At 47.1% G+C, this 25,328-nt stretch overlaps 1 protein-coding gene across 2 annotated transcripts in view; it reads right to left on the bottom strand.

Annotated features, from left to right (window-relative positions):
* Positions 1–1,304: 1,304 nt before the first annotated feature.
* Positions 1,305–25,328, bottom strand: part of myo6a (myosin VIa) — a 190,010-nt gene continuing 165,986 nt past the window's right edge. Inside the window, exons 28-33 of one of the 2 annotated variants that reach the window (XM_079255818.1) lie at positions 21,438–21,598; positions 18,568–18,606; positions 12,778–12,881; positions 11,633–11,764; positions 3,270–3,485; positions 1,305–3,110 (exon numbers count right to left, since the gene is read on the bottom strand). In XM_079255818.1, the coding sequence (XP_079111944.1) occupies positions 2,911–3,110; positions 3,270–3,485; positions 11,633–11,764; positions 12,778–12,881; positions 18,568–18,606; positions 21,438–21,598 (852 nt within the window). In that variant the 3' untranslated portion in view covers positions 1,305–2,910. The remainder of the gene's footprint in view (positions 3,111–3,269; positions 3,486–11,632; positions 11,765–12,777; positions 12,882–18,567; positions 18,607–21,437; positions 21,599–25,328) is intronic. The other variant, XM_079255819.1, reaches the window with a different exon arrangement.

The following is a 25,328-nucleotide window of genomic DNA, read 5'->3' as shown; positions in this document are numbered from 1 at the left end:
ATCTATTAAACCTAAAATGTTTTTGTACCAGGCTGTAAACATGTTTATTCCTGCTGTAAACATCTTTATTTCTGCTGTGAAGTTGGTCTTTTTAACATGGGAGTCTATGGGGATTTGCTCTGTTTTGCAGCCCCTAGTGGATGAAGGGGGAACTGCAGGTTTATACACTTCTGCATAGGCTTCACTTTTAACCGCCAGAGGCTCTGTCCATCTCTCACATTCGGTCTATGACCAGGACTGACCAGCAACATTTAACGCAGGTTTCTGTTCACAGAATATTGATGACATCATGTGCAGAACCTGACAGTTGTATTGTGGGAAATGTAGGATCAGTTTCAGGATTTCATATCGTGTAACCTGTATGTATTTTTGTCCCTGCAGAAACAGGACCTGGCAGCAGGAAGTCTCCAAGGCCCCACGGGGAACAGGACCAGGGACCACGTGGAGGTCTCAAGACAGTCTTTTCAGAGCGCCGAGCTTCACATCAGAGGAAACAGATCCTCCTTTCTGATGATGATGAGCTCAGAGAATGACCACGCAGCATCGATTGGGTCGGTTCTGGTCCGGACCGGATTTTCTACGCATGCTGATCGTGTCTGTAGCACATAGGCTGATGTCACATGATGAGGAAACACGCCGATTCTATTCCCAAATCTCACATTAAGGTCCAGTTTTAGCATCAGCCACAACATTAAAACCACTGAGGATGGACCGGATCTGGGGGTCTTCATGCTGTGGATGATGAAGATGTGTCCGGTTTCCAGGACAGGTCCTCTCGTCCCAGACGGGAACCTGTGATCCAGGATCCTGCTCAAGCAGTGAGCTAACATGCTAACGCTAGCAGGTAGTTTGCAGATTTCAGCTTTTATCAGACACAAAGCAACTGTTCATCGGCTCGTTTTCAAGCCAAAACATCCAGAAATGGAGGAAAGTTTTCATCTTCCTGACCGTGTTTGTTCAGTCAGACTGGTTAGAAAGTCTGGATTAACCGCAGAAACCAGTCTGAAACAGGTTCATCAAGACTTTCACTTTTATGGGTAAAATAGTCTTTTATGTTTCTGATGTTTTATTGTATTCAAACAACTTGAAGCTCATCTTTAGCTCAATGTCTTCATGTAAATAACGTGTCTGTACGTGTCTGCTGCTGCTTGGAGGAGGTACAAGCCTCCGACTGTACGTGGACTTTTCTTTATCTGTTCAGTCTCTCAGACTAAAAGCTGGAAAGTCAAAGTGTGTTGAATAAAACTCTTTCTTCTGTTTTATTAAACAGCTTTTCAGCTGTGAAAGAAGCTCAGAGAGGCCAATGAAACATGATGCTTTATTCATCTGTTAGAGATCAGCGTTAGAAAAACAACAGTGGACAAAAGGCAGCACTTTCCAGGAAAGGGACGGACCTGGGACCTCCTGGACCCGGTCCAGGACCTGGACCCGGACCAGGTGCTTCCCAGGAATGATTGAACCACATCGCAGCACATTTTCTCCAGTAAGCGGAAACAAGGAGAAACTCTGCAGGAGAAACGTAGCGACTCGACTTCACACGGCGTCAACATGCAGCTGGAAACGGACCGGTCTGAGGAAAAACCTCATGATGGACCTTCAGGTTGTCCAGAACCGCCGTCCTGCCTGGACTAAAACAGTCGTCACTCTGAAACGGCGTCCAGATGAAACGTTTCAGACAGGAAGTCGAGGTTAATAGAATCTGTACTTTCACATTTCTGCTTGTTTTCTTAGAAAAGCTGAGATGTGGAGTCTTAACAGAAGCGAGGCGGAGATACGATCATGAGAAATCCCGATGGGATGAACAAAGTCAGACGCTCCGATCTCTGCTATCTGCCGCCAACAGAAATGTTAGAAGCAGATTAAATCGTTCCGCTGCAGAGGATGGACCGTGTCACTGGACCTTCGCCTCGCCTGGACGCCACCGACGGTCCAGACGCAGCTTCGTATCGGAGCGTTTCTGTCCGCAGGAAGCCGAGCGGCGTAACGGAGATGGATCTGGTGGGAATTTCCTTCCTGCTGTTTGCTGATGCCGTTGCTGAAGCCGAGCTGCTCCGAGACCTTCAGGTCCTCCTGGAGCTGAGCAGCCGATTGTCTGATTTATTGCTTCTGTTACGATCTCGGTGCGCGAGCTGCTGAAGTAGAAACTGTTCTTCCAAAAATAAACTTTTCTATTCCAGCGGGAAGCTGGAGTCCGGCTGCTCGTCCCGTCCAGGTCGCAGTTCCCGCTCATGGCCGAGCAGCGGGAGATGTTCAGGAAATGTCCGCTTGCATAATTTCTCACATTGAAGTGATCAGGGAGCAGCTCAGCGCGACCCCACCGGGATCGAACGTTTGGTCTCCATGTTTTCATTAAAGGACAGAGTGAGAAGAGGAATCAGAACACGAAGCGATCAGCGACGTCTCCAGTTGGCTGGAAGGACGGAAGTTAATACGGATTCGTCTCCCTGTGCAAGTTTCCCATCAGGATCAGCAGGTCGGAGCGGGATCACCAACGAGCCGTTACCAGTGTAATCATTAGGAATGCAGAATTACAGGAATTACATGGTTCTGGTGGTGGGGGGCAGGGCGGGGGGCAGCTTGGAACGTAAAGTTAAACCCTGTTAACGTCGTTTTTAAGGCCTCACAGTAAAACATGTTACAAACAACAGGATCCATGGAAAAGACATTTAGTGGGATTTTTTTCCTGCATAGGGTTCAACACCCCCCCACCCCCCACCCAGCCAGCCCCTCCCACATGGAGGAACCCCAAGCCACCAAAAAACAAAAGAACGCATCAACATAGAAGAAGAAGAGGAGGGCAGAGGAGAGAAGCGGCGTTCCCGTCGAATGCCCTGCAGGCGGAACCATCTGCTCCATTCGGCCCTTTGTCTGCGCCGTCACGCCCCCCCGGACCCTGGGGTGGGGGGGCGCTCACTTGAACATGCTCTGCAGCATGGCCGTGGCGTAGGTGGGTCGTGCCTGCCGGCTCTCGATGGCGCTGCGGAGGTACTGGATCCCCCCACAGCGCTCCCAGATCTCCTCGAACTGGCGGGGGAGGATCTCTGCCCCCCTCTTCCTGGACAGACCCGTCTCCTCCAGGCTCAGCTCACACATCTCCATGTCGTCCTTCCCTGGAACACGAGACCGGTTCAGACATTTGAACAGTTTTTTACTTAAACATGAGACTTTTTATCTGGAACGTTCCAACGGTTCGGGTTTAGTCCCAGAAAATAAAAAACAAACACCCTTCCAACATGGCGTTTGCTACGGTCAGGCGTGTGGAAACCCACCGGCCACCAGCAGGATGGGCTGTTTGTCTGGATGCAGCTCCATCTGCCGAGCGATCCACGGCCCGTCGAAATGCGCGTACCACCAGCCCTTCTTGTTCTGGGGGTCTTTGTACTGGTCTCCGGGCCGGATGAACGGGATGCGGAAGTATCGCTGCTGCCGGTTCATCGCCACCTCGTACTGCCGGGCTGGGATGGGCGGAGCCGGGTTCTGCTGGGCTGTTGATTGGACGGGAACAATGTTAGAGTTCTGTGATTGGCTGCAGCAGCCAGGCAACTCGTTTCCATGCAGCTGGGAAGCAGTTAATGGGAACTGTGGTCACATTTAAATCCTCTCCAGGTCTAAAGGTCGTTTCGTACATGAAGGCGTTGCCGAGCGGCTTTACATCCTCTCAGGTCTGGACTCCTACATCTCTGGACCAGGCGGCCATGGTTAAACGTTCTCATTTAGCTTTGAGCTCAAAGATCAGAAAAACTACGCTGAAGACGACTATTAGGTTCTGGTTGTCAGGTGACCAGTATGGAACTGGGAGAACGCAGGTAAGTGGACTGGAGACCAACACTAGGCTGGAGAATCTGCCATTCTTTTCTAGTCGGGACTTCAGACGCCCAGACGAGACTTTGTCCTCAACATGCAGAGAATACGTTTAGAAAATGAATCCTAAAAAGTTCTGATCCTGCAGGTTCAGTCGGGTTTCACTCCTGATCAGACAACAAATTTTCTTTCACCATTAATCCCAGTAGATTTAACTGGAATTTACTGCCTTCTACTATTTATTATCTAAATAAATAAACTTAGAAGGAGTCTTCGTCTGGTTTTCCATATTGACTGTGGTCTACACCCTACCTGTAGGTCTACATTCTACCTGGACTGTGGTCTACACCCTACCTGTAGGTCTACATTCTACCTGGACTGTGGTCTACACCCTACCTGTAGGTCTACATTCTACCTGGACTGTGGTCTACACCCTACCTGTAGGTCTACATTCTACCTGGACTGTGGTCTGTTGCTGACGTGTGTTGTGTGTTGCTAACGTGTGTTACTGATGTGTGTGGTGTGTTGCTAAAGTGTTGTGTGTTGCTAATGTATGTTGCTAACGTGTGTAGTGTGTTTCTAAAGTGTTGTGTGTTGCTAATGTATGTTGCTAACGTGTGTAGTGTGTTTCTAAAGTGTTGTGTGTTGCTAATGTATGTTGCTAACGTGTGTAGTGTGTTTCTAAAGTGTTGTGTGTTGCTAATGTATGTTGCTAACGTGTGTAGTGTGTTTCTAAAGTGTTGTGTGTTGCTAATGTATGTTGCTAACGTGTGTAGTGTGTTTCTAAAGTGTTGTGTGTTGCTAATGTATGTTGCTAACGTGTGTAGTGTGTTTCTAAAGTGTTGTGTGTTGCTAATGTATGTTGCCAACGTGTGTAGTGTGTTGCCAACGTGTGTAGTGTGTTGCCAACGTGTGTAGTGTGTTAATGTGTGTGGTGTGTTGCCGACGTGTGTTGCCAACGTGTGTTGTCAACGTGTGTTGCTAACGTGTGTTGCCAACGTGTGTAGTGTGTTAATGTGTGTGGTGTGTTGCCAACGTGTGTTGCCAACGTGTGTAGTGTGTTGCCAACGTGTGTTGCCAACGTGTGTAGTGTGTTGCCAACGTGTGTTGCCAACGTGTGTTGTCAACGTGTGTTGCTAACGTGTGTTGCCAACGTGTGTAGTGTGTTAATGTGTGTGGTGTGTTGCCAACGTGTGTTGCCAACGTGTGTAGTGTGTTGCCAACGTGTGTTGCCAACGTGTGTAGTGTGTTGCCAACGTGTGTTGCCAACGTGTGTTGTCAACGTGTGTTGCTAACGTGTGTTGCCAACGTGTGTAGTGTGTTAATGTGTGTGGTGTGTTGCCAACGTGTGTAGTGTGTTGCCAACGTGTGTAGTGTGTTTTGTTAACGTGTGTAGTGTGTTTTGTTAACGTGTGTTGCCAACGTGTGTTGCCAACGTGTGTTGCCAACGTGTGTTGCCAACGTGTGTAGTGTGTTAATGTGTGTGGTGTGTTGCCAACGTGTGTAGTGTGTTAATGTGTGTGGTGTGTTGCCAACGTGTGTAGTGTGTTAATGTGTGTGGTGTGTTGCCAACGTGTGTAGTGTGTTAATGTGTGTGGTGTGTTGCCAACGTGTGTAGTGTGTTAATGTGTGTGGTGTGTTGCCAACGTGTGTAGTGTGTTAATGTGTGTGGTGTGTTGCCAACGTGTGTCGTGTGTTGCCAACGTGTGTAGTGTGTCAACGTGTGTTGCCAACGTGTGTCGTGTGTTGCCAACGTGTGTAGTGTGTTTTGTTAACGTGTGTTGCCAACGTGTGTCGTGTGTTGCCAACGTGTGTAGTGTGTTGTCAACGTGTGTAGTGTGTTGTCAACGTGTGTAGTGTGTTGTCAACGTGTGTTGCCAACGTGTGTCGTGTGTTGCCAACGTGTGTTGCCAACGTGTGTAGTGTGTTGCCAACGTGTGTTGCCAACATGTGTCGTGTGTTAATGTGTGTGGTGTGTTGCCAACGTGTGTAGTGTGTTAATGTGTGGTGTGTTTCCAACGTGTGTCGTGTGTTGCCAACGTGTGTAGTGTGTTGTCAACGTGTGTTGCCAACGTGTGTAGTGTGTTGTCAACGTGTGTTGCCAACGTGTGTAGTGTGTTTTGTTAACGTGTGTTGCCAACATGTGTCGTGTGTTGCCAACGTGTGTTGCCAACGTGTGTTGCCAACGTGTGTCGTGTGTTGTGTGTTGCCAACGTGTGTCGTGTGTTGCCAACGTGTGTCGTGTGTTGCCAACGTGTGTCGCCAACGTGTGTCGCCAACGTGTCGTGTGTTGCCAACGTGTGTTGCCAACGTGTGTCGCCAACGTGTGTTGCCAACGTGTGTCGTGTGTTGTCAACGTGTGTTGCCAACGTGTGTCGTGTGTTGCCAACGTGTGTTGCCAACGTGTGTAGTGTGTTTTGTTAACGTGTGTTGCCAACGTGTGTCGCCAACGTGTGTTGCCAACGTGTGTCGTGTGTTGCCAACGTGTGTTGCCAACGTGTGTAGTGTGTTGTCAACTGGTGTTGCCAACGTGTGTCGTGTGTTGCCAACGTGTGTAGTGTGTTTTGTTAACGTGTGTAGTGTGTTTTGTTAACGTGTGTTGCCAACGTGTGTTGCCAACGTGTGTAGTGTGTTGTCAACTGGTGTTGCCAACGTGTGTCGTGTGTTGCCAACGTGTGTAGTGTGTTTTGTTAACGTGTGTAGTGTGTTTTGTTAACGTGTGTTGCCAACGTGTGTCGTGTGTTGCCAACGTGTGTTGCCAACGTGTGTCGTGTGTTGCCAACGTGTGTTGCCAACGTGTGTCATGTGTTGCCTGTAATAAAGTCCGTAATAAAGGTTGAACTGTACTGGATGAAGTGTGACCCGATGGACGCTGTGATCGCAGACCTGCGTCCAGGTCGTCCATCAGCAGCTGATATAAGCACATGAACAGGACTACTGGTCCCATAAAAACCAGTCCTTATCATGTTTATCCTGACATTCGCAACATCTGAGAAGCAACGGGAACGTTACGACCCGGGACCCTGCTGCAGATGATGATGTAAATCATGAACAAAGCTGACTGGTTAAATCTGCCATGGCTGCATGTAAACATGAGGTCCTGCTCTGCTGTTCAGGTCTGAACCCTGACCCCCTTTAGGTGGACTCAGAGTCCAGCTGTTAGTGCTGGAGGAGGGTCAGACAGGAGAAAGAGATGGTTTCCTACAGAATTAGGTTCAGCAGTCAGAAAGTCAGAAAGCAGGACTCTACACCTTCATTCACATGGAGAAGATTTTACCACTGATTCCAGGATGAAACCATCAGGTTACCATGTTCCAGTTTCACCACCACCCATCAGGAACCAGAAAAACCAGCAACACCAGCAGACCTCCACAGAGCAGAAGATCCCCAATAAAAACCTTTAATCTGTCCTGGATCCTACAGGAGGGCGGAGGTGACTGGATGAATGTAAAAATGACTGGATGAGGGTGGAGGTGACTGGATGGAGGTAAAAATGACTGGATGAGGGCGGAGGTGACTGGATGAATGTAAAAATGACTGGATGAGGGTGGAGGTGACTGGATGAAAGTAAAAATGACTGGATGAGGGCGGAGGTGACTGGATGGGGGTGGAGGTGACTGGATGGAGGTAAAAATGACTGGATGAGGGCGGAGGTGACTGGATGAGGGCGGAGGTGACTGGATGAATGTAAAAATGACTGGATGAGGGTGGAGGTGACTGGATGAAAGTAAAAATGACTGGATGAGGGCGGAGGTGACTGGATGAATGTAAAAATGACTGGATGAGGGTGGAGGTGACTGGATGAAAGTAAAAATGACTGGATGAGGGCGGAGGTGACTGGATGGATGTAAAAATGACTGAATGAAGGTGGAGGTGACTGGATGGAGGTAAAAATGACTGGATGAGGGCGGAGGTGACTGGATGAATGTAAAAATGACTGGATGAGGGTGGAGGTGACTGGATGAAAGTAAAAATGACTGGATGAGGGCGGAGGTGACTGGATGAAAGTAAAAATGACTGGATGAGGGCGGAGGTGACTGGATGGATGTAAAAATGACTGAATGAAGGTGGAGGTGACTGGATGGAGGTAAAAATGACTGGATGAGGGCGGAGGTGACTGGATGAATGTAAAAATGACTGGATGAGGGTGGAGGTGACTGGATGGGGGTGGAGGTGACTGGATGGAGGTAAAAATGACTGGATGAGGGCGGAGGTGACTGGATGAGGGCGGAGGGGACTGGATGGATGTAAAAATGACTGAATGAAGGTGGAGGTGACTGGATGAGGGTGGATGTGACTGGATGAATGTAAAACTGACTGGAAGCGGGTGGAGGTGACTGGATGGGGGTGAAGGTGACTAGATGATTAAGTTGGAGGTGGCTGGATGAAAATAAAAATGACTGGATGAGGGTGGAGGTGACTGGATGAGGGTGGAGATGAATGGTTGAGGGCGGAGGTGACTGGATGGATGTAAAAATGACTGGATGAGGGTGGAGGTGACTGGATATGGGTGAAGGTGACTGGATGAGGGTGGAGGTGACTGGATATGGGTGAAAGTGACTGGATGAGGGCGGAGGTGACTGGATGAATGTAAAAATGACTGGATGAGGGTGGAGGTGACTGGATGAGGGTGGAGGTGAATGGTTGAGGGCGGAGGTGACTGGATGGATGTAAAAATGACTGGATGAGGGTGGAGGTGACTGGATATGGGTGAAGGTGACTGGATGAGGGTGGAAGTGACTGGATATGGGTGAAGGTAACTGGATGAGGGTGGATGTGACTGGATGAATGTAAAACTGACTGGAAGCGGGTGGAGGTGACTGGATGGGGGTGAAGGTGACTAGATGAGGGTGGAGGTGACTGGATGAAAATAAAAATGACTGGATGAAGGTGGAGGTGAATGGTTGAGGGCGGAGGTGACTGGATGAATGTAAAAATGACTGGATGAGGGCGGAGGTGACTGGATGAATGTAAAACTGACTGGAAGCGGGTGGAGGTGACTGGATGGGGGTGAAGGTGACTAGATGAGGGTGGAGGTGACTGGATGGAGGTAAAAATGACTGGATGAGGGCGGAGGTGACTGGATGGATGTAAACATGACTGGATGAGGGCGGAGGTGACTGGATGGATGTAAAAATGACTGAATGAAGGTGGAGGTGACTGGATGGATGTAAAATTGACTGGAAGCGGGTGGAGGTGACTGGATGGGGGTGAAGGTGACTAAATGAAGGTGGAGGTGACTGGATGGATGTAAAAATGACTGGATGAGGGTGGAGGTGAATGGTTGAGGGCGGAGGTGACTGGATGAATGTAAAAATGACTGGATGAGGGTGGAGGTGACTGGATATGGGTGAAGGTGACTGGATGAGGGCGGAGGTGACTGGATGAATGTAAAAATGACTGAATGAAGGTGGAGGTGACTGGATGAGGGCGGAGGTGACTGGATGGGGGTGAAGGTGACTGGATGAATGTAAAAATGACTGGATGAGGGCGGAGGTGACTGGATGAATGTAAAACTGACTGGATGAGGGTGGAGGTGACTGGATGGGGGTGAAGGTGACTGGATGAATCTAAAAATGACTGGATAAGGGCGGAGGTGACTGGATGAATGTAAAACTGACTGGATGAGGGTGGAGGTGACTGGATGAATGTAAAAATGACTGAATGAAGGTGGAGGTGACTGGATGAGGGTGGAGGTGGCTGGATGAGGGCTGAGGTGGCTCGATGAGGGCGGAGGTGACTGCATGAATTTAAAAATGACTGAATGAAGGTGGAGGTGGCTCGATGAGGGTGGAGGTGACTGGATGAATGTAAAAATGACTGAATGAAGGTGGAGGTGACTGAATATGGGTGAAGGTGACTGGATGAGGGCGGAGGTGACTGGATGAATGTAAAAATGACTGAATGAAGGTGGAGGTGACTGGATGGTGGTGAAAGTGACTGGATGAGGGCAGAGGTGACTGGATGAATGTAAAAATGACTGGATGAGGGTGGAGGTGACTGGATGAGGGCGGAGGTGACTGGATGAATGTAAAAATGACTGGATGAGGGTGGAGGTGACTGGATGAGGGTGGAGGTGACTGGATATGGGTGAAGGTAACTGGATAAGGGTGGAGGTGACTGGATGAATGTAAAAATGACTGGATGAGGGTGGAGGTGACTGGATGAATGTAAAAATGACTGGATGAGGGTGGAGGTGACTGGATGAATGTAAAAATGACTGGATGAGGGTGGAGGTGACTGGATGAGGGTAAAAATGACTAGATAAAGGTCGAGGTGACTAGATGTTGGTGGGGGTGGCTGGTTGAGGCCGGAGGTGGCTCGATGAGGGTGGAGGTGACTGGTTGAGGGTGAGGGTGGCTGGATGAAGGCGGAGGTGACTGGATGGAGGTAAAAATGACAGGATGAGGGTGGAGGTGGCTCACTGAGGGCAGAGGTGACTGGATGCAGGCGGAGATGACTGGATGGATATAAAACTGACTGGATGAGGGTGGAGGTGACTGGATGAATGTAAAAATGACTGGATGAGGGTGGAGGTGACTGGATGAGGGTGGAGGTGACTGGATATGGGTGAAGGTAACTGGATAAGGGTGGAGGTGACTGGATGAATGTAAAAATGACTGGATGAGGGTGGAGGTGACTGGATGAATGTAAAAATGACTGGATGAGGGTGGAGGTGACTGGATGAATGTAAAAATGACTGGATGAGGGTGGAGGTGACTGGATGAGGGTAAAAATGACTAGATAAAGGTCGAGGTGACTAGATGTTGGTGGGGGTGGCTGGTTGAGGCCGGAGGTGGCTCGATGAGGGTGGAGGTGACTGGTTGAGGGTGAGGGTGGCTGGATGAAGGCGGAGGTGACTGGATGGAGGTAAAAATGACAGGATGAGGGTGGAGGTGGCTCACTGAGGGCAGAGGTGACTGGATGCAGGCGGAGATGACTGGATGGATATAAAACTGACTGGATGAGGGTGGAGGTGACTGGATGACTCCTCCTCCTCGGTGCATCAGCCTCAACGCCGGCTGCAGCGGAGCCCCAAAATCATTTCTGATAATCTACACACTCATCTCGATAGAGGCAGCGGTTGCCATGGAAACCCATCCATCGCTTCCATCTTTCCCCTTCAGCAGATGATAGCACAACCCGAGAGCAGACTGCTACCATGATGGGTGGGGTGGTGGGGTGAATACAGCGAGGGAGGGGTTAATACAGCGAGGGAGGGGGGCAGCTCTGCTGTTAACGTTTCACGCTGGACAACACTTACATGCTTTTTTCACAGGTGGTGAATGATCTGGAAGTAAAGATGGCAGGTTATACAACGTGAGGACGGCGTGTCCGCCTTCACACATAAAACATTGAGACAGGAGATGGAGACAACATGTTTAGGGACATGGGACACGCATAAAGACAGAGGACTCCCGTCTGGACCAGGAGTCCCATCAGTACCAGGGCTCCTGTCTGGACCAGGGCTCCCGTCTGGACCAGGGCTCCCGTCTGGACCAGGGCTCCCGTCTGGACCAGTCTACTGTGACTTGAGGAAGACGAAGATGAAGGATGGCGGCGTAGATGTCGTTCATTCAGCGGTCTCAAGGGTCCACTTGTTGTTCGTGTCGTTAAAACAGACGAAGGAAGAAGTGCCAAGAAGTCGGAGCAGATCTATTTCAGATATTTAGCGTGTGTGTGTGTGTGTGTGTGTGTGTGTGCGCGTGTGTGCGTGGATCCAGGTGTGTGTGAATGGTAGACATGAACATGAGATGGTGCCGTCCTCACAGAGCACGCAGCAGACAGATCCAACGGGATGACGAGGGGAAACGTGCTTGTGCGTTCGTACCATAGTCGAAGACGGATTTGGGTGCCCGCTGCTCCGTCTCCGTGTTCCTCTTCTTGTTCTTCGTTTTCCAGGCGTGGTAAACTTTGAGGCGACGGTGAAACTCCTCCCTGCAGGCGGCCAGCAGCTCAATGTCTGCAGGACAGACATCCACAACACAGGTCAGGACACGATCGCTGGTCTGATGAACCCACATCAGACTGGAAACTAAAACCAGTTTATCTGACAGCTCTGCTTCTTTCCATTAAATCAGCCTGGTGATCAAATTTCTATGAATCATCTTCATCCAGAAAAAATGTGCCAATCAGGTTTTACAATAAGCTTGGAGGGCCTTTTAACAAACAGCTAACAGCTAAAACCTAACAAGTGAGATCTAAAAGGCCAACAGTTAAAAGCTAACACCTGACAGCTATAGGTTAACAGATAAAACGTAACAACTGGCATGTAAAAGCTAAACAATAAAAGCTAAAACCTGACAGATATAAGCTAACAGTTAAAAGCTAACACCTGACAGATATAGGCTAACAGTTAAAAGGTAACTCCTGACAGATATAAGCTAACAGTTAAAAGCTAACACCAGACAGATATAGGCTAACAGCTAAAAGGTAACTCCTGACAGATATAGGCTAACAGTTAAAAGCTAACACCTGACAGATGTAGGCTAACAGTTAAAAGCTAACACTAGACAGATATAGGCTAACAGTTAGAAGCTAACACCTTACAGCTATAGGCTAACAGATAAAACGTAACAACTGGCATGTAAAAGCTAAACAATAAAAGCTAAAACCTGACAGATATAAGCTAACAATTAAAAGCTAACACTAGACAGATATAGGCTAACAGCTAAAAGCTAACACCTGACAGATATAGGCTAACAGTTAAAAGCTAACACCTGACAGCTATAGGCTAACAGATAAAACGTAACAACTGGCATGTAAAAGCTAAACAATAAAAGTTAAAACCTGATAGATATAAGCTAACAGTTAAAAGCTAACATTTGACAGCTACAGGCTAACAGCTAAAAGCTAACACCTGACAGGAAACAGCCATTTATGACGGCTATAAATATTTCTGAAAGTAGCTGAAATTTTGTCATCATTTTTTGGGACCAATGAGGAAGAACTAAACCATGTCCATCACACACTCACCACATGATGTATTGATGGCATCCCGCAGCTCGGCATACTTCCACTTGCCCAGTTCGTACTTCTTGGAGCCGGCGGCGGCTTTGGAGGCCTGGACCTGCGGACCTCTGACAGGGAACAGGACAGGAGATCAGCCACAGACCTGCAGCAGGAAATTCTGGGAGAACTGAGGGTTATTTCCTCCTGGTCAGTAGGACAAGATGAGCGGAGTTTACTGGTTTACATGTGTCATGGTGAGAATTTCCACCCATAAAAATCTGATTTTCTCCTTCATTAAACGTGATTAACAGGAGTCATAAGAAGCTCCACTATTAATGATGATGATAATCAGGATGGAAGACGTTTAAATGCACAGGATCTTTTCTGTGCACCTGTTCAAGTACAAGAACACATTTTATAGATATTTTATTTAATGAATATCACATGAAATAAAATATAAATGTATAAATGAGGCAAAATATGGAAATTTATTTTAATCCAAAAATGTCAAACTATATGGGCAAAGAGGTGGAGCTGAAAGGGGGCCTTTGAGTGTGGGGGTGGATGATTGATGATTGAGCTCCAACCTGCCTGTAGCAAAGAGCTAACCAAGGTAGGTGGGCTAAAAACCAAAGTTGTGCTACACCTTCTTACTGCTAGATATCAAATACCTGTCAGTCAAACAGACATGCCCCTAACTATGCAGACATTTTTTACTCCCCCCACAGTTGTCATGAAGGCAAACCTGACTATTTAAACCAAAAATGTTTTTGACTTGTAGGCTGCATTTCTGCCGTTTTGTTTCTGCTGTAAACTTATTTATTTCTGCCATAAACATGTTTGTTTCTGCTGTAAACTTACTTATTTCTGCCGTAAACATGTTGATTTCTGCTTTAAACTTATTTATTTCTGTTGTAAACATGTTTATTTGTGTTGTAAACATGTTTTTTTTTCCTGCTGTAAACTTGTTTATTTCTGCCGTAAACATATGTGTTTCTGCCGTAAACATATGTGTTTCTGCCGTAAACTTATTTATCTCTGCTGTAAACATGTTTATTTCTGCTGTGAACATGTTTATTTCTGCTGTGAAGTTGGTCTTTTTAAAATGGGGGTCTATGGGGAATTGCTCTGTTTTGGAGCCCCGAGTGGATGAAGGGGGAACTGCAGGGTTTGGCTTCGTTTGTAACCGCTAGAGGTTGCCGTTTGGCTATTATGCTGTTATTTTATTGGTCTGACTCAGTTCAGACCAGACTGGAACTGTATATGGTCCCAGAACCAGAGTGTAAACGGAGCTCAAACCTTTTCCTACAGGCGTAGAAACGAACCACGTTCTCATCCCTTCTAGTTTAGATATTTTATGCTGGTTTTGATCAATTACAATTTTTATTTATATGTGGAAAGGAGATTATTATAGGTTGTGTTTGTATATATTGTGGTGTATGAATTCTAGCTTTTTTTTAACATGCAGAAATGTTTTTTATCATGTAAAGCACTTCACTGGTTTGATTTAAAATCTTTAAAAGTTTTGTTTAGCGTATTTAATCCTGGTTTTCTTAACAAGCTGTTTCTTTGGTATTTATTCATTTGTTTAAATATTTTACTCTTTATTTGAACGTTTACATGAGAAAGTGGCAGATTTTTTTTAAATACATATCCAGCAACGTGCAGCAGGTTAGCTGACAGCTTGTTTTCATTAAAGTTCAGTAAAGTTCAGTAAAGTCAAATTGATTGTTATGAATTGACTGGTTTGTAAACCTGGAGCCGTGTGCAAGTTAACCCCCCAGTAAACTCCGCCCAGTGAAAGTCAGGTTTCACATGAAGAAGAATTTCTCTGTTACAGACGTCGGGAAGAAGCGAGGAAGACCCAGGAAGCTGCTTTGTTGATAAGGAGGAAGAAAAAGATGCTTCATCTGATCTACATGGGGGGGGAGGGGGTGGTTGTTGGTTAAATGCATGCTGTTGCCAGGACGTCTCAAAGAGCTTCATGTGGAGCAGCTTCATGTCCAGCTGTTCTCCAGCTGCTCTCCAGACTCATCACTTCATACAACATGACATGGAGGAGGGATGCTGCTGATCTCATTGGCAGATTCTCCGTCCGTTTCCTGTTGCTGGGAGATCTGGACCAATCAGCAGCTGGGAAAGGAAGACCCGACAGGGTCAACGCGACATTACCGGTTCAGTTTTTATGTTTTATCGGGAATCATGACGCAGGAGGTTCCTCCAGGACACAAATGTTGTGAAAACGACGACTGGACATAGCCGGGAAAAAAGTTTTTAACTAAATTCAATAATTAATAAAAAAAAATTAATGAAAATAAAACACAATAAAAATCAACAATTAAGAAAAAAAAAAAAAACATCAGCTGGCAGCGTGACATTTCTGCCTCTGACAGAATTGACTGTTAAATCGTCATCAATCATCCAGATCTTTTGATTCCATTTTTTATTAAAATCTTTGATTTGTATTGATCGATCGGATCAGCTGATTAAGCTGAAAGTTGGTCAAATGAGCAGATTTTACGCACCGAGCCAGAAGTTCTGTCATTTCCTTCGCCATCTCCTCCCTAAAGAGCACGACGAGCCAACATGAACGTTATTACACACATACACACTCATGTTATAGAGAGAGAGAGAGAGAGAAAGGAGAGAATAGACTGGTCCTAGCCTTAGCCGTTGACAGATAGACCACAATCTTAATGTTAGCTGATAATGTGGGAGACTGTGGTCCTAGCGTTAGCCGCTGGTGGGAGATAGCCCACAATCATGATGTTAGCTGCTAATGTGGGAGACTGTAGTCTTAGCATTAGCCGCTAATTGGGAGATAGCCCACAATCATAATGTTAGCTGCTAATGTGGGAGACTGTGGTCCTAGCGTTACCCGCTAATGAGAGATAGCCCACAATCATAATGTTAGCTGCTAATGTGGGAGACTGTGGTCCTAGGGTTAGCCGCTAATGAGAGATAGCCCACAATCATGATGTTAGCTGCTAATGTGGGAGACTGTAGTCTTAGCATTAGCCGCTAATGGGAGATAGGCCACAATCCTAATGTTAGCTGGGAGACTGTGGTCCTAGCGTTACCCGCTAATGAGAGATAGCCCACAATCATGATGTTAGCTGCTAATGTGGGAGACTGTAGTCTTAGCGTTAGCCGCTAATGGGAGATAGGCCACAATCATAATGTTAGCTGCTAATGTGGGAGACTGTGGTCCTAGGGTTAGCTGCTAATGAGAGATAGCCCACAATCATGATGTTAGCTGCTAATGTGGGAGACTGTAGTCTTAGCGTTAGCCGCTAATGGGAGATAGGCCACAATCCTAATGTTAGCTGCTAATGTGGGAGACTGTGGTCCTAGTGTTACCCGCTAATGAGAGATAGCCCACAATCATGATGTTAGCTGCTAATGTGGGAGACTGTAGTCTTAGCGTTAGCCGCTAATTGGAGATAGCCCACAATCATAATGTTAGCTGCTAATGTGGGAGACTGTGGTCCTAGCGTTACCCGCTAATGAGAGATAGCCCACAATCATGAGGTTAGCTGCTAATGTGGGAGACTGTAGTCTTAGTGTTACCCGCTAATGGGAGATAGGCCACAATCTTAATGTTAGCTGCTAATGTGGGAGACTGTGGTCCTAGTGTTACCCGCTAATGAGAGATAGCCCACAATCATGATGTTAGCTGCTAATGTGGGAGACTGTAGTCTTAGCGTTAGCCGCTAATTGGAGATAGCCCACAATCATAATGTTAGCTGCTAATGTGGGAGACTGTGGTCCTAGCGTTACCCGCTAATGAGAGATAGCCCACAATCATGAGGTTAGCTGCTAATGTGGGAGACTGTAGTCTTAGTGTTACCCGCTAATGGGAGATAGGCCACAATCTTAATGTTAGCTACTAATGTGGGAGACTGTGGTCCTAGGGTTAGCCGCTAATGAGAGATAACCCGCAATCATGATGTTAGCTGGTAATGTGGGAGACTGTAGTCCAGGGGTAGGCAACTCCGGTCCTCGAGTGCCACAGTCCTGCAAATGTTCGGAGTTTCTCTGCTGCAACACACCTGATTCAAATCAATGGCTATATAGCAGACTGGTGCAGAGTTTGTTGTCAAGCTATGCACCAGTCCGCTGATTAGGTCTGATATGTGCCAGGTGTGTTGCAGCAGAGAAACTCCTAACATTTGCAGGACTGTGGCAGTCGAGGACCGGAGTTGCCCACCCCTGCTGTAGTCTTAGCGTTAGCCGCTAATGGGAGATAGGCCACAATCCTAATGTTAGCTGCTAATGTGGGAGACTGTAGTCCTTGTATTAGCCGCTAATGTGGAAGGATGCAGTCTTGGCGTTAACGCACGGTTAATGTCTTTAACTAGCTGGTTATCTTTATGAACTGGTTTTCATTATTATAGACTGGACTTTTATTTGATAAACGATTTAGGAGGAGACAAATGTCCGAATGAGATGGAAGAAAGAAAGAACGATGGAGAAGGAGACATGATGTCAGACTAAAACAGTTTGCTAAATATTTGTCTCATCTTCAGGAGGAAAACAGTCTGTCTGCATGTCAGTGAATATTTAGATAAAAACAGGCTCCTGGAGGAGAAAAGCTTCATCACCAGGCTGAACACTGGCGCTACCAAACATCATCATCCTCCAACATAATAGTCTAATGTGTCCATTTGTGCAACTGAAGCATCATTTCTGGCCGTCAGAGCCTGAAGTGTGACGCTGAAGAGCCGAACAGAGTTATTATATCTGTTCTGCAGGTGTGGAGTGTGGGATGAAAACCTACATGGTGAAGCTCTTCAACTTGGTGGTGGCTCCAGCACTGTGGACAGAGTTACACCATCATGAGACGGAGCAGAACGACACGATTAACCAATCAGGAGAGGGGAAGGTGATTCCTTCTCCCCACGATCAATGATTCTCTTGTTTCTGATCAGGATGGGCTCAGATTCATCAACTCAATCAATGATGAAAACATCTACACATAAACGTTTACCTGGAGGACGGCTAGATAAAAAATAGTTTTAATTAATAAAGTTATGTATCAAGTCAGAAATTTACTGTAAATTTGCTTTGAATTGATGCTTTTAAATCAATTTTTTATTTTCCTATAAAAACAGAAAATACTGTAAGATATGTAAAAATGGTGTCACTGATGAAAAACTTTACAAACATTTTATAAAAATGTATTCCGCCATGATATTTTTTCTAAACTGTTATTTTTTACTTTGCTCGCTCTAGGACTACTTTCCACTATGACGATGTTGATTCCAACACGTCTGTGATCTCGTTTCAGCTTTCTGTAGAGACATACAGACCTTGTAGTTGTCAAGATTTAATTAATTTCTTATGTTGTTTCAGAACGGAGGCAGAAAAACTGGACGTCGTCTTTTGTTTTTTACATTTTAACAATGTAATTTTGTGAACTAGCGCCCTCTCTGGCCACACCTGGTTACAGCATGTAAACGTGGCTGCGGCGGTTTCACCAACATTTCCGTCACGTTACAAACTGAGTAAAGGTCTTTTCACTATAAAAGTGTCTCATGGCCTTCGTATCCTCGTTTCCTCCTGCAGTTTGATAAAAATGAGCCCAGATTACATTTCTGGGGGGTGACAATTAAAACCGTTGTGGTAAAATGTGAAATCCAGCTACAAGGAGAAGCAGCAGAAAGTGGCTGCTGTTAGTAGATTCTGGCTTCATGTGGTGAGAGCAGAGCTGGTAGGTTATTTCAGCATGCAGGGGGGTGTTTACAGGTCTGGGGGGGGGGGGGGGCAGGTGGGATTGGGGTTAAATTAAAGGGTTAAATCGCTGAGTCTTACGCTGCTCTCTCTGGGGACGATGGAACTGAGGAACCATTACTGGGAGGACAAAAAAGAAAAAAACAAAGAAGAAGAAAATGGTTAAAGGGATGGAGATGATGGTTCCTCCGGTGAGAACCGGTTCCAAACCTGACAACGGTCTTCAGAAAACACACGTTGGGCCTCGGAGAAGGCAGCATGAAGCTCGGAGCCGCTGGCGGTCAGAGACGCTTCAGAGCTTCTTCAGGTTCTGCTGCTGCCTCCTTCCAATACTAATCCATCAATCAATACTAATCCATCAATCAATACTCATCCATCAATCAATACTCATCCATCAATCAATACTCATCCATCAATCAATACTAATCCATCAATCAATACTCATCCATCAATCAATACTCATCCATCAATCAATACTAATCCATCAATCAATACTCATCCATCAATCAATACTCATCCATCAATCAATACTAATCCATCAATCAATACTCATCCATCAATCAATACTCATCCATCAATCAATACTCATCCATCAATCAATACTCATCCATCAATCAATAGTCTGATCACATGTGGAAACAAACTGGGAACAAACTGAAAAAACTGGAAAGAAGCTGGGAACAAACTGGGACAAACTGGAAACAAACTGGGACAAACTGGGACAAACTGGGACAAACTGGACACACGCTGGAAACAAGCTGGAAACAAACTGGAAACAAACTGGGAACAAACTGGAAACAAACTGGAAACAAACTGGAAACAAGCTGGAAACAAGCTGGAAACAAACTGGAAACAAGCTGGAAACAAACTGGGAACAAACTGGGAACAAACTGGGAACAAGCTGGAAACAAACTGGAAACAAACTGGGAACAAACTGGGAACAAACTGGGAACAAACTGGGAACAAACTGGGAACAAACTGGAAACAAGCTGGAAACAAACTGGGAACAAACTGGGAACAAACTGGGAACAAGCTGGGACAAACTGGAAACAAACTGGGACAAACTGGGACAAACTGGGACAAACTGGACACACGCTGGAAACAAGCTGGAAACAAACTGGAAACAAACTGGGAACAAACTGGAAACAAACTGGAAACAAACTGGAAACAAGCTGGAAACAAACTGGAAACAAGCTGGAAACAAACTGGGAACAAACTGGGAACAAACTGGGAACAAGCTGGAAACAAACTGGAAACAAACTGGGAACAAACTGGGAACAAACTGGGAACAAACTGGAAACAAGCTGGAAACAAACTGGGAACAAACTGGGAACAAACTGGAAACAAGCTGGAAACAAACTGGGAACAAACTGGGAACAAACTGGAAACAAACTGAAAAAACTGGAAAGAAGCTGGGAACAAACTGGGACAAACTGGAAACAAACTGGGACAAACTGGACACATGCTGGAAATAAACTGGGAACAAACTGGGAACAAACTGGGAACAAGCTGGAAACAAACTGGAAACAAACTGGAAACAAACTGGGAACAAACTGGAAACAAGCTGGAAACAAACTGGGAACAAACTGGGAACAAACTGGGACAAACTGGACACACGCTGGAAACAAACTGGGAAGAAACTGGAAACAAACTGGAAACAAACTGGACACACGCTGGAAACAAACTGGGAACAAACTGGGACAAACTGGACACACGCTGGGAACAAACTGGGAACAACCTGGGAACAAACTGGGACAAACTGGACACACGCTGGAAACAAACTGGGAACAAACTGGGACAAACTGGACACACGCTGGAAACAAACTGGGAACAAACTGGGAACAAACTGGGACAAACTGGACACACGCTGGAAACAAACTGGGAACAAACTGGGACAAACTGGAAACAAACTGGGAACAAACTGGGAACAAACTGGAAACAAACTGGAAACAAGCTGGAAACAAACTGGAAACAAACTGGAAACAAACTGGAAACAAACTGGAAACAAACTGGACACACGCTGGAAACAAACTGGAAACAAACTGGAAACAAACTGGACACACGCTGGAAACAAACTTGGAACAAACTGGACACATGCTGGAAACAAACTGGGAACAAACTGGACACATGCTGGAAACAAACTGGGAACAAGCTGGAAACAAACTGGACACATGCTGGAAACAAACTGGGAACAAGCTGGAAACAAACTGGACACATGCTGGAAACAAACTGGGACAAACTGGAAACAAACTGGACACATGCTGGAAACAAACTGGACACATGCTGGAAAAAAACTGGGAACAAGCTGGAAACAAACTGGACACATGCTGGAAACAAACTGGGAACAAGCTGGAAACAAACTGGAAACAAACTGGAAACAAGCTGGAAACAAACTGGGAACAAGCTGGAAACAAACTGGACACATGCTGGAAACAAACTGGAAACAAACTGGGAACAAACTGGGAACAAACTGGACACATGCTGGAAACAAACTGGGAACAAGCTGGAAACAAACTGGAAACAAGCTGGAAACAAGCTGGAAACAAACTGGGAACAAGCTGGAAACAAACTGGAAACAAGCTGGAAACAAGCTGGAAACAAACTGGGAACAAGCTGGAAACAAACTGGACACATGCTGGAAACAAACTGGGAACAAGCTGGAAACAAACTGGACACATGCTGGAAACAAACTGGGAACAAGCTGGAAACAAACTGGACACATGCTGGAAACAAACTGGGAACAAACTGGAAACAAACTGGACACATGCTGGAAACAAACTGGGAACAAACTGGAAACAAACTGGACACATGCTGGAAACAAACTGGGAACAAACTGGAAACAAACTGGACACATGCTGGAAACAAACTGGGAACAAACTGGAACAAACTAGTTCCTGGTGGATAAAAGTTCAAACAGGAAACAGGAACTTCCTGTGATCAGTTGATGTTACCTCCGCAGGCCCGAGTCGCTCGGAACCTCGTCAGGGATCAGCTCTGCCTCGCTCTGGGCGATCCTTAGCGCCAGTTCCCGGTCCCGCCGCTCCTGCTCCAGAACCGCCTGCCGGGCCGCCTCCTCCTCCCGCTCCGCCTGCAGCTGCAGCTCCATCTCCACCTGAACACAACGCACCTCCCATCAGGACGCTTCTTTCACACGTAAACCGGACCGGACCGGGTCAGACCAGATAAAACTAGACTGGACCGGGTCAGACCAGATAAAACTACATCGGACCGGGTCAGACCAGATAAAACTACATCGGACCGGGTCAGACCAGATAAAACTACATCGGACCGGGTCAGACCAGATAAAACTACATCGGACCGGGTCAGACCAGATAAAACTACATCGGACCGGGTCAGACCAGATAAAACTAGACTGGACCGGGTCAGACCAGATAAAACTACATCGGACCGGGTCAGACCAGATAAAACTACATCGGACCGGGTCAGACCAGATAAAACTACATCGGACCGGGTCAGACCAGATAAAACTAGACTGGACCGGGTCAGACCAGATAAAACTACATCGGACCGGGTCAGACCAGATAAAACTACATCGGACCGGGTCAGACCAGATAAAACTACATCGGACCGGGTCAGACCAGATAAAACTAGACTGGACCGGGTCAGACCAGATAAAAACTACATCGGACCGGGTCAGACCAGATAAAACTACATTGGACCGGGTCAGACCAGATAAAACTACATCGGACCGGGTCAGACCAGATAAAACTACATCGGACCGGGTCAGACCAGATAAAACTACATCGGACCGGGTCAGACCAGATAACAACTACATCGGACCGGGTCAGACCAGATAACAACTACATCGGACCGGGTCAGACCAGATAAAACTACATCGGACCGGGTCAGACCAGATAAAACTACATTGGACCGGGTCAGACCAGATAAAAACTACATCGGACCGGGTCAGACCAGATAAAACTACATCGGACCGGGTCAGACCAGATAAAACTAGACTGGACCGGGTCAGACCAGATAAAACTAGACTGGACCGGGTCAGACCAGATAAAACTAGACTGGACCGGGTCAGACCAGATAAAACTAGACTGGACCGGGTCAGACCAGATAAAACTACATCGGACCGGGTCAGACCAGATAAAACTAGACTGGACCGGGTCAGACCAGATAAAACTAGACTGGACCGGGTCAGACCAGATAAAACTACATCGGACCGGGTCAGACCAGATAAAACTAGACTGGACCGGGTCAGACCAGATAAAACTACATCGGACCGGGTCAGACCAGATAAAACTAGACTGGACCGGGTCAGACCAGATAAAACTAGACTGGACCGGGTCAGACCAGATAAAACTACATCGGACCAGGTCAGACCAGATGAAACTACACCGGACCAGGTCAGACCAGATAAAACTAGACCGGACCGGGTCAGACCTGATAAAACTAGACTGGATCGGGTCAGACCAGATAAAACTATATCGGACCGGGTCAGACCAGATAAAACTAGCCCGGACCGGGTCAGACCAGATAAAACTACATCGGACCGGGTCAGACCAGATAAAACTAGCCCGGACCGGGTCAGACCAGATAAAACTAGACTGGACCGGGTCAGACCAGATAAAACTACATCGGACCGGGTCAGACCAGATAAAACTAGACTGGACCGGGTCAGACCAGATAAAACTACATCGGACCGGGTCAGACCAGATAAAACTACATCGGACCGGGTCAGACCAGATAAAACTAGACCGGACCGGGTCAGACCAGATAAAACTACATCGGACCGGGTCAGACCAGATAAAACTACATCGGACCGGGTCAGACCAGATAAAACTACACCGGACCGGGTCAGACCAGATAAAACTACATCGGACCGGGTCAGACCAGATAAAACTAGACTGGACCGGGTCAGACCAGATAAAACTACATCGGACCGGGTCAGACCAGATAAAACTAGACTGGACCGGGTCAGACCTGATGAAACTAGACTGGACCGGGTCAGACCAGATAAAACTACATCGGACCGGGTCAGACCAGATAAAACTACATCGGACCGGGTCAGACCAGATAAAACTAGACCGGACCGGGTCAGACCAGATAAAACTACATCGGACCGGGTCAGACCAGATAAAACTACACCGGACCGGGTCAGACCAGATCAAACTAGACTGGACCGGGTCAGACCAGATAAAACTACATCGGACCGGGTCAGACCAGATAAAACTACATCGGACCAGGTCAGACCAGATAAAACTAGACCGGACCGGGTCAGACCAGATAAAACTACACCGGACCGGGTCAGACCGGATAAAACTGGACCGGATTGGGTCAGACCAGATAAAACTACATTGGACCGGGTCAGACCAGAGAAAACTAGACCGGACCGGGTCAGACCAGATAAAACTAGACCGGACCGGGTCAGACCAGATAAAACTAGACCGGACCGGGTCAGACCAGATAAAACTACATCGGACCGGGTCAGACCAGATAAAACTAGACTGGACCGGGTCAGACCAGATAAAACTAGACTGGACCGGGTCAGACCAGATAAAACTACATCGGACCGGGTCAGACCAGATAAAACTAGACCGGACCGGGTCAGACCAGATAAAACTAGACCGGACCGGGTCAGACCAGATAAAACTAGACCGGACCGGGTCAGACCAGATAAAACTACATCGGACCGGGTCAGACCAGATAAAACTACATCGGACCGGGTCAGACCAGATAAAACTAGACTGGACCTGGTCAGACCAGATAAAACTAGACTGGACCGGGTCAGACCAGATAAAACTACACCGGACCGGGTCAGACCAGATAAAACTAGACTGGACCGGGTCAGACCTGATAAAACTAGACTGGACCGGGTCAGACCAGATAAAACTACATCGGACCGGGTCAGACCAGATAAAACTACATCGGACCGGGTCAGACCAGACAAAACTATATCGGACCGGGTCAGACCAGATAAAACTAGACTGGACCGGGTCAGACCAGATAAAACTAGACTGGACCGGGTCAGACCAGATAAAACTACACCGGACCGGGTCAGACCTGATAAAACTAGACTGGACCGGGTCAGACCTGATAAAACTAGACCGGACCGGGTCAGACCAGATAAAACTACACCGGACCGGGTCAGACCTGATAAAACTAGACCGGATTGGGTCAGACCAGATAAAACTACATTGGACCGGGTCAGACCAGAGAAAACTAGACCGGACCGGGTCAGACCAGATAAAACTAGACCGGACCGGGTCAGACCAGATAAAACTACATCGGACCGGGTCAGACCAGATAAAACTAGACCGGACCGGGTCAGACCAGATAAAACTACATCGGACCGGGTCAGACCAGATAAAACTAGACTGGACCGGGTCAGACCAGATAAAACTAGACTGGACCGGGTCAGACCAGATAAAACTACATCGGACCGGGTCAGACCAGATAAAACTAGACCGGACCGGGTCAGACCAGATAAAACTAGACCGGACCGGGTCAGACCAGATAAAACTACATCGGACCGGGTCAGACCAGATAAAACTACATCGGACCGGGTCAGACCAGATAAAACTAGACTGGACCTGGTCAGACCAGATAAAACTAGACTGGACCGGGTCAGACCAGATAAAACTACACCGGACCGGGTCAGACCTGATAAAACTAGACTGGACCGGGTCAGACCAGATAAAACTACATCGGACCGGGTCAGACCAGACAAAACTATATCGGACCGGGTCAGACCAGATAAAACTAGACTGGACCGGGTCAGACCTGATAAAACTAGACCGGACCGGGTCAGACCAGATAAAACTACACCGGACCGGGTCAGACCTGATAAAACTAGACCGGATCGGGTCAGA

This window comes from Telmatherina bonti (assembly GCF_933228915.1).
Source record: "Telmatherina bonti genome assembly, chromosome: 16".
Taxonomy (NCBI): domain Eukaryota; kingdom Metazoa; phylum Chordata; class Actinopteri; order Atheriniformes; family Telmatherinidae; genus Telmatherina; species Telmatherina bonti.
This window is presented reverse-complemented; position numbering and strand designations above follow the sequence as displayed.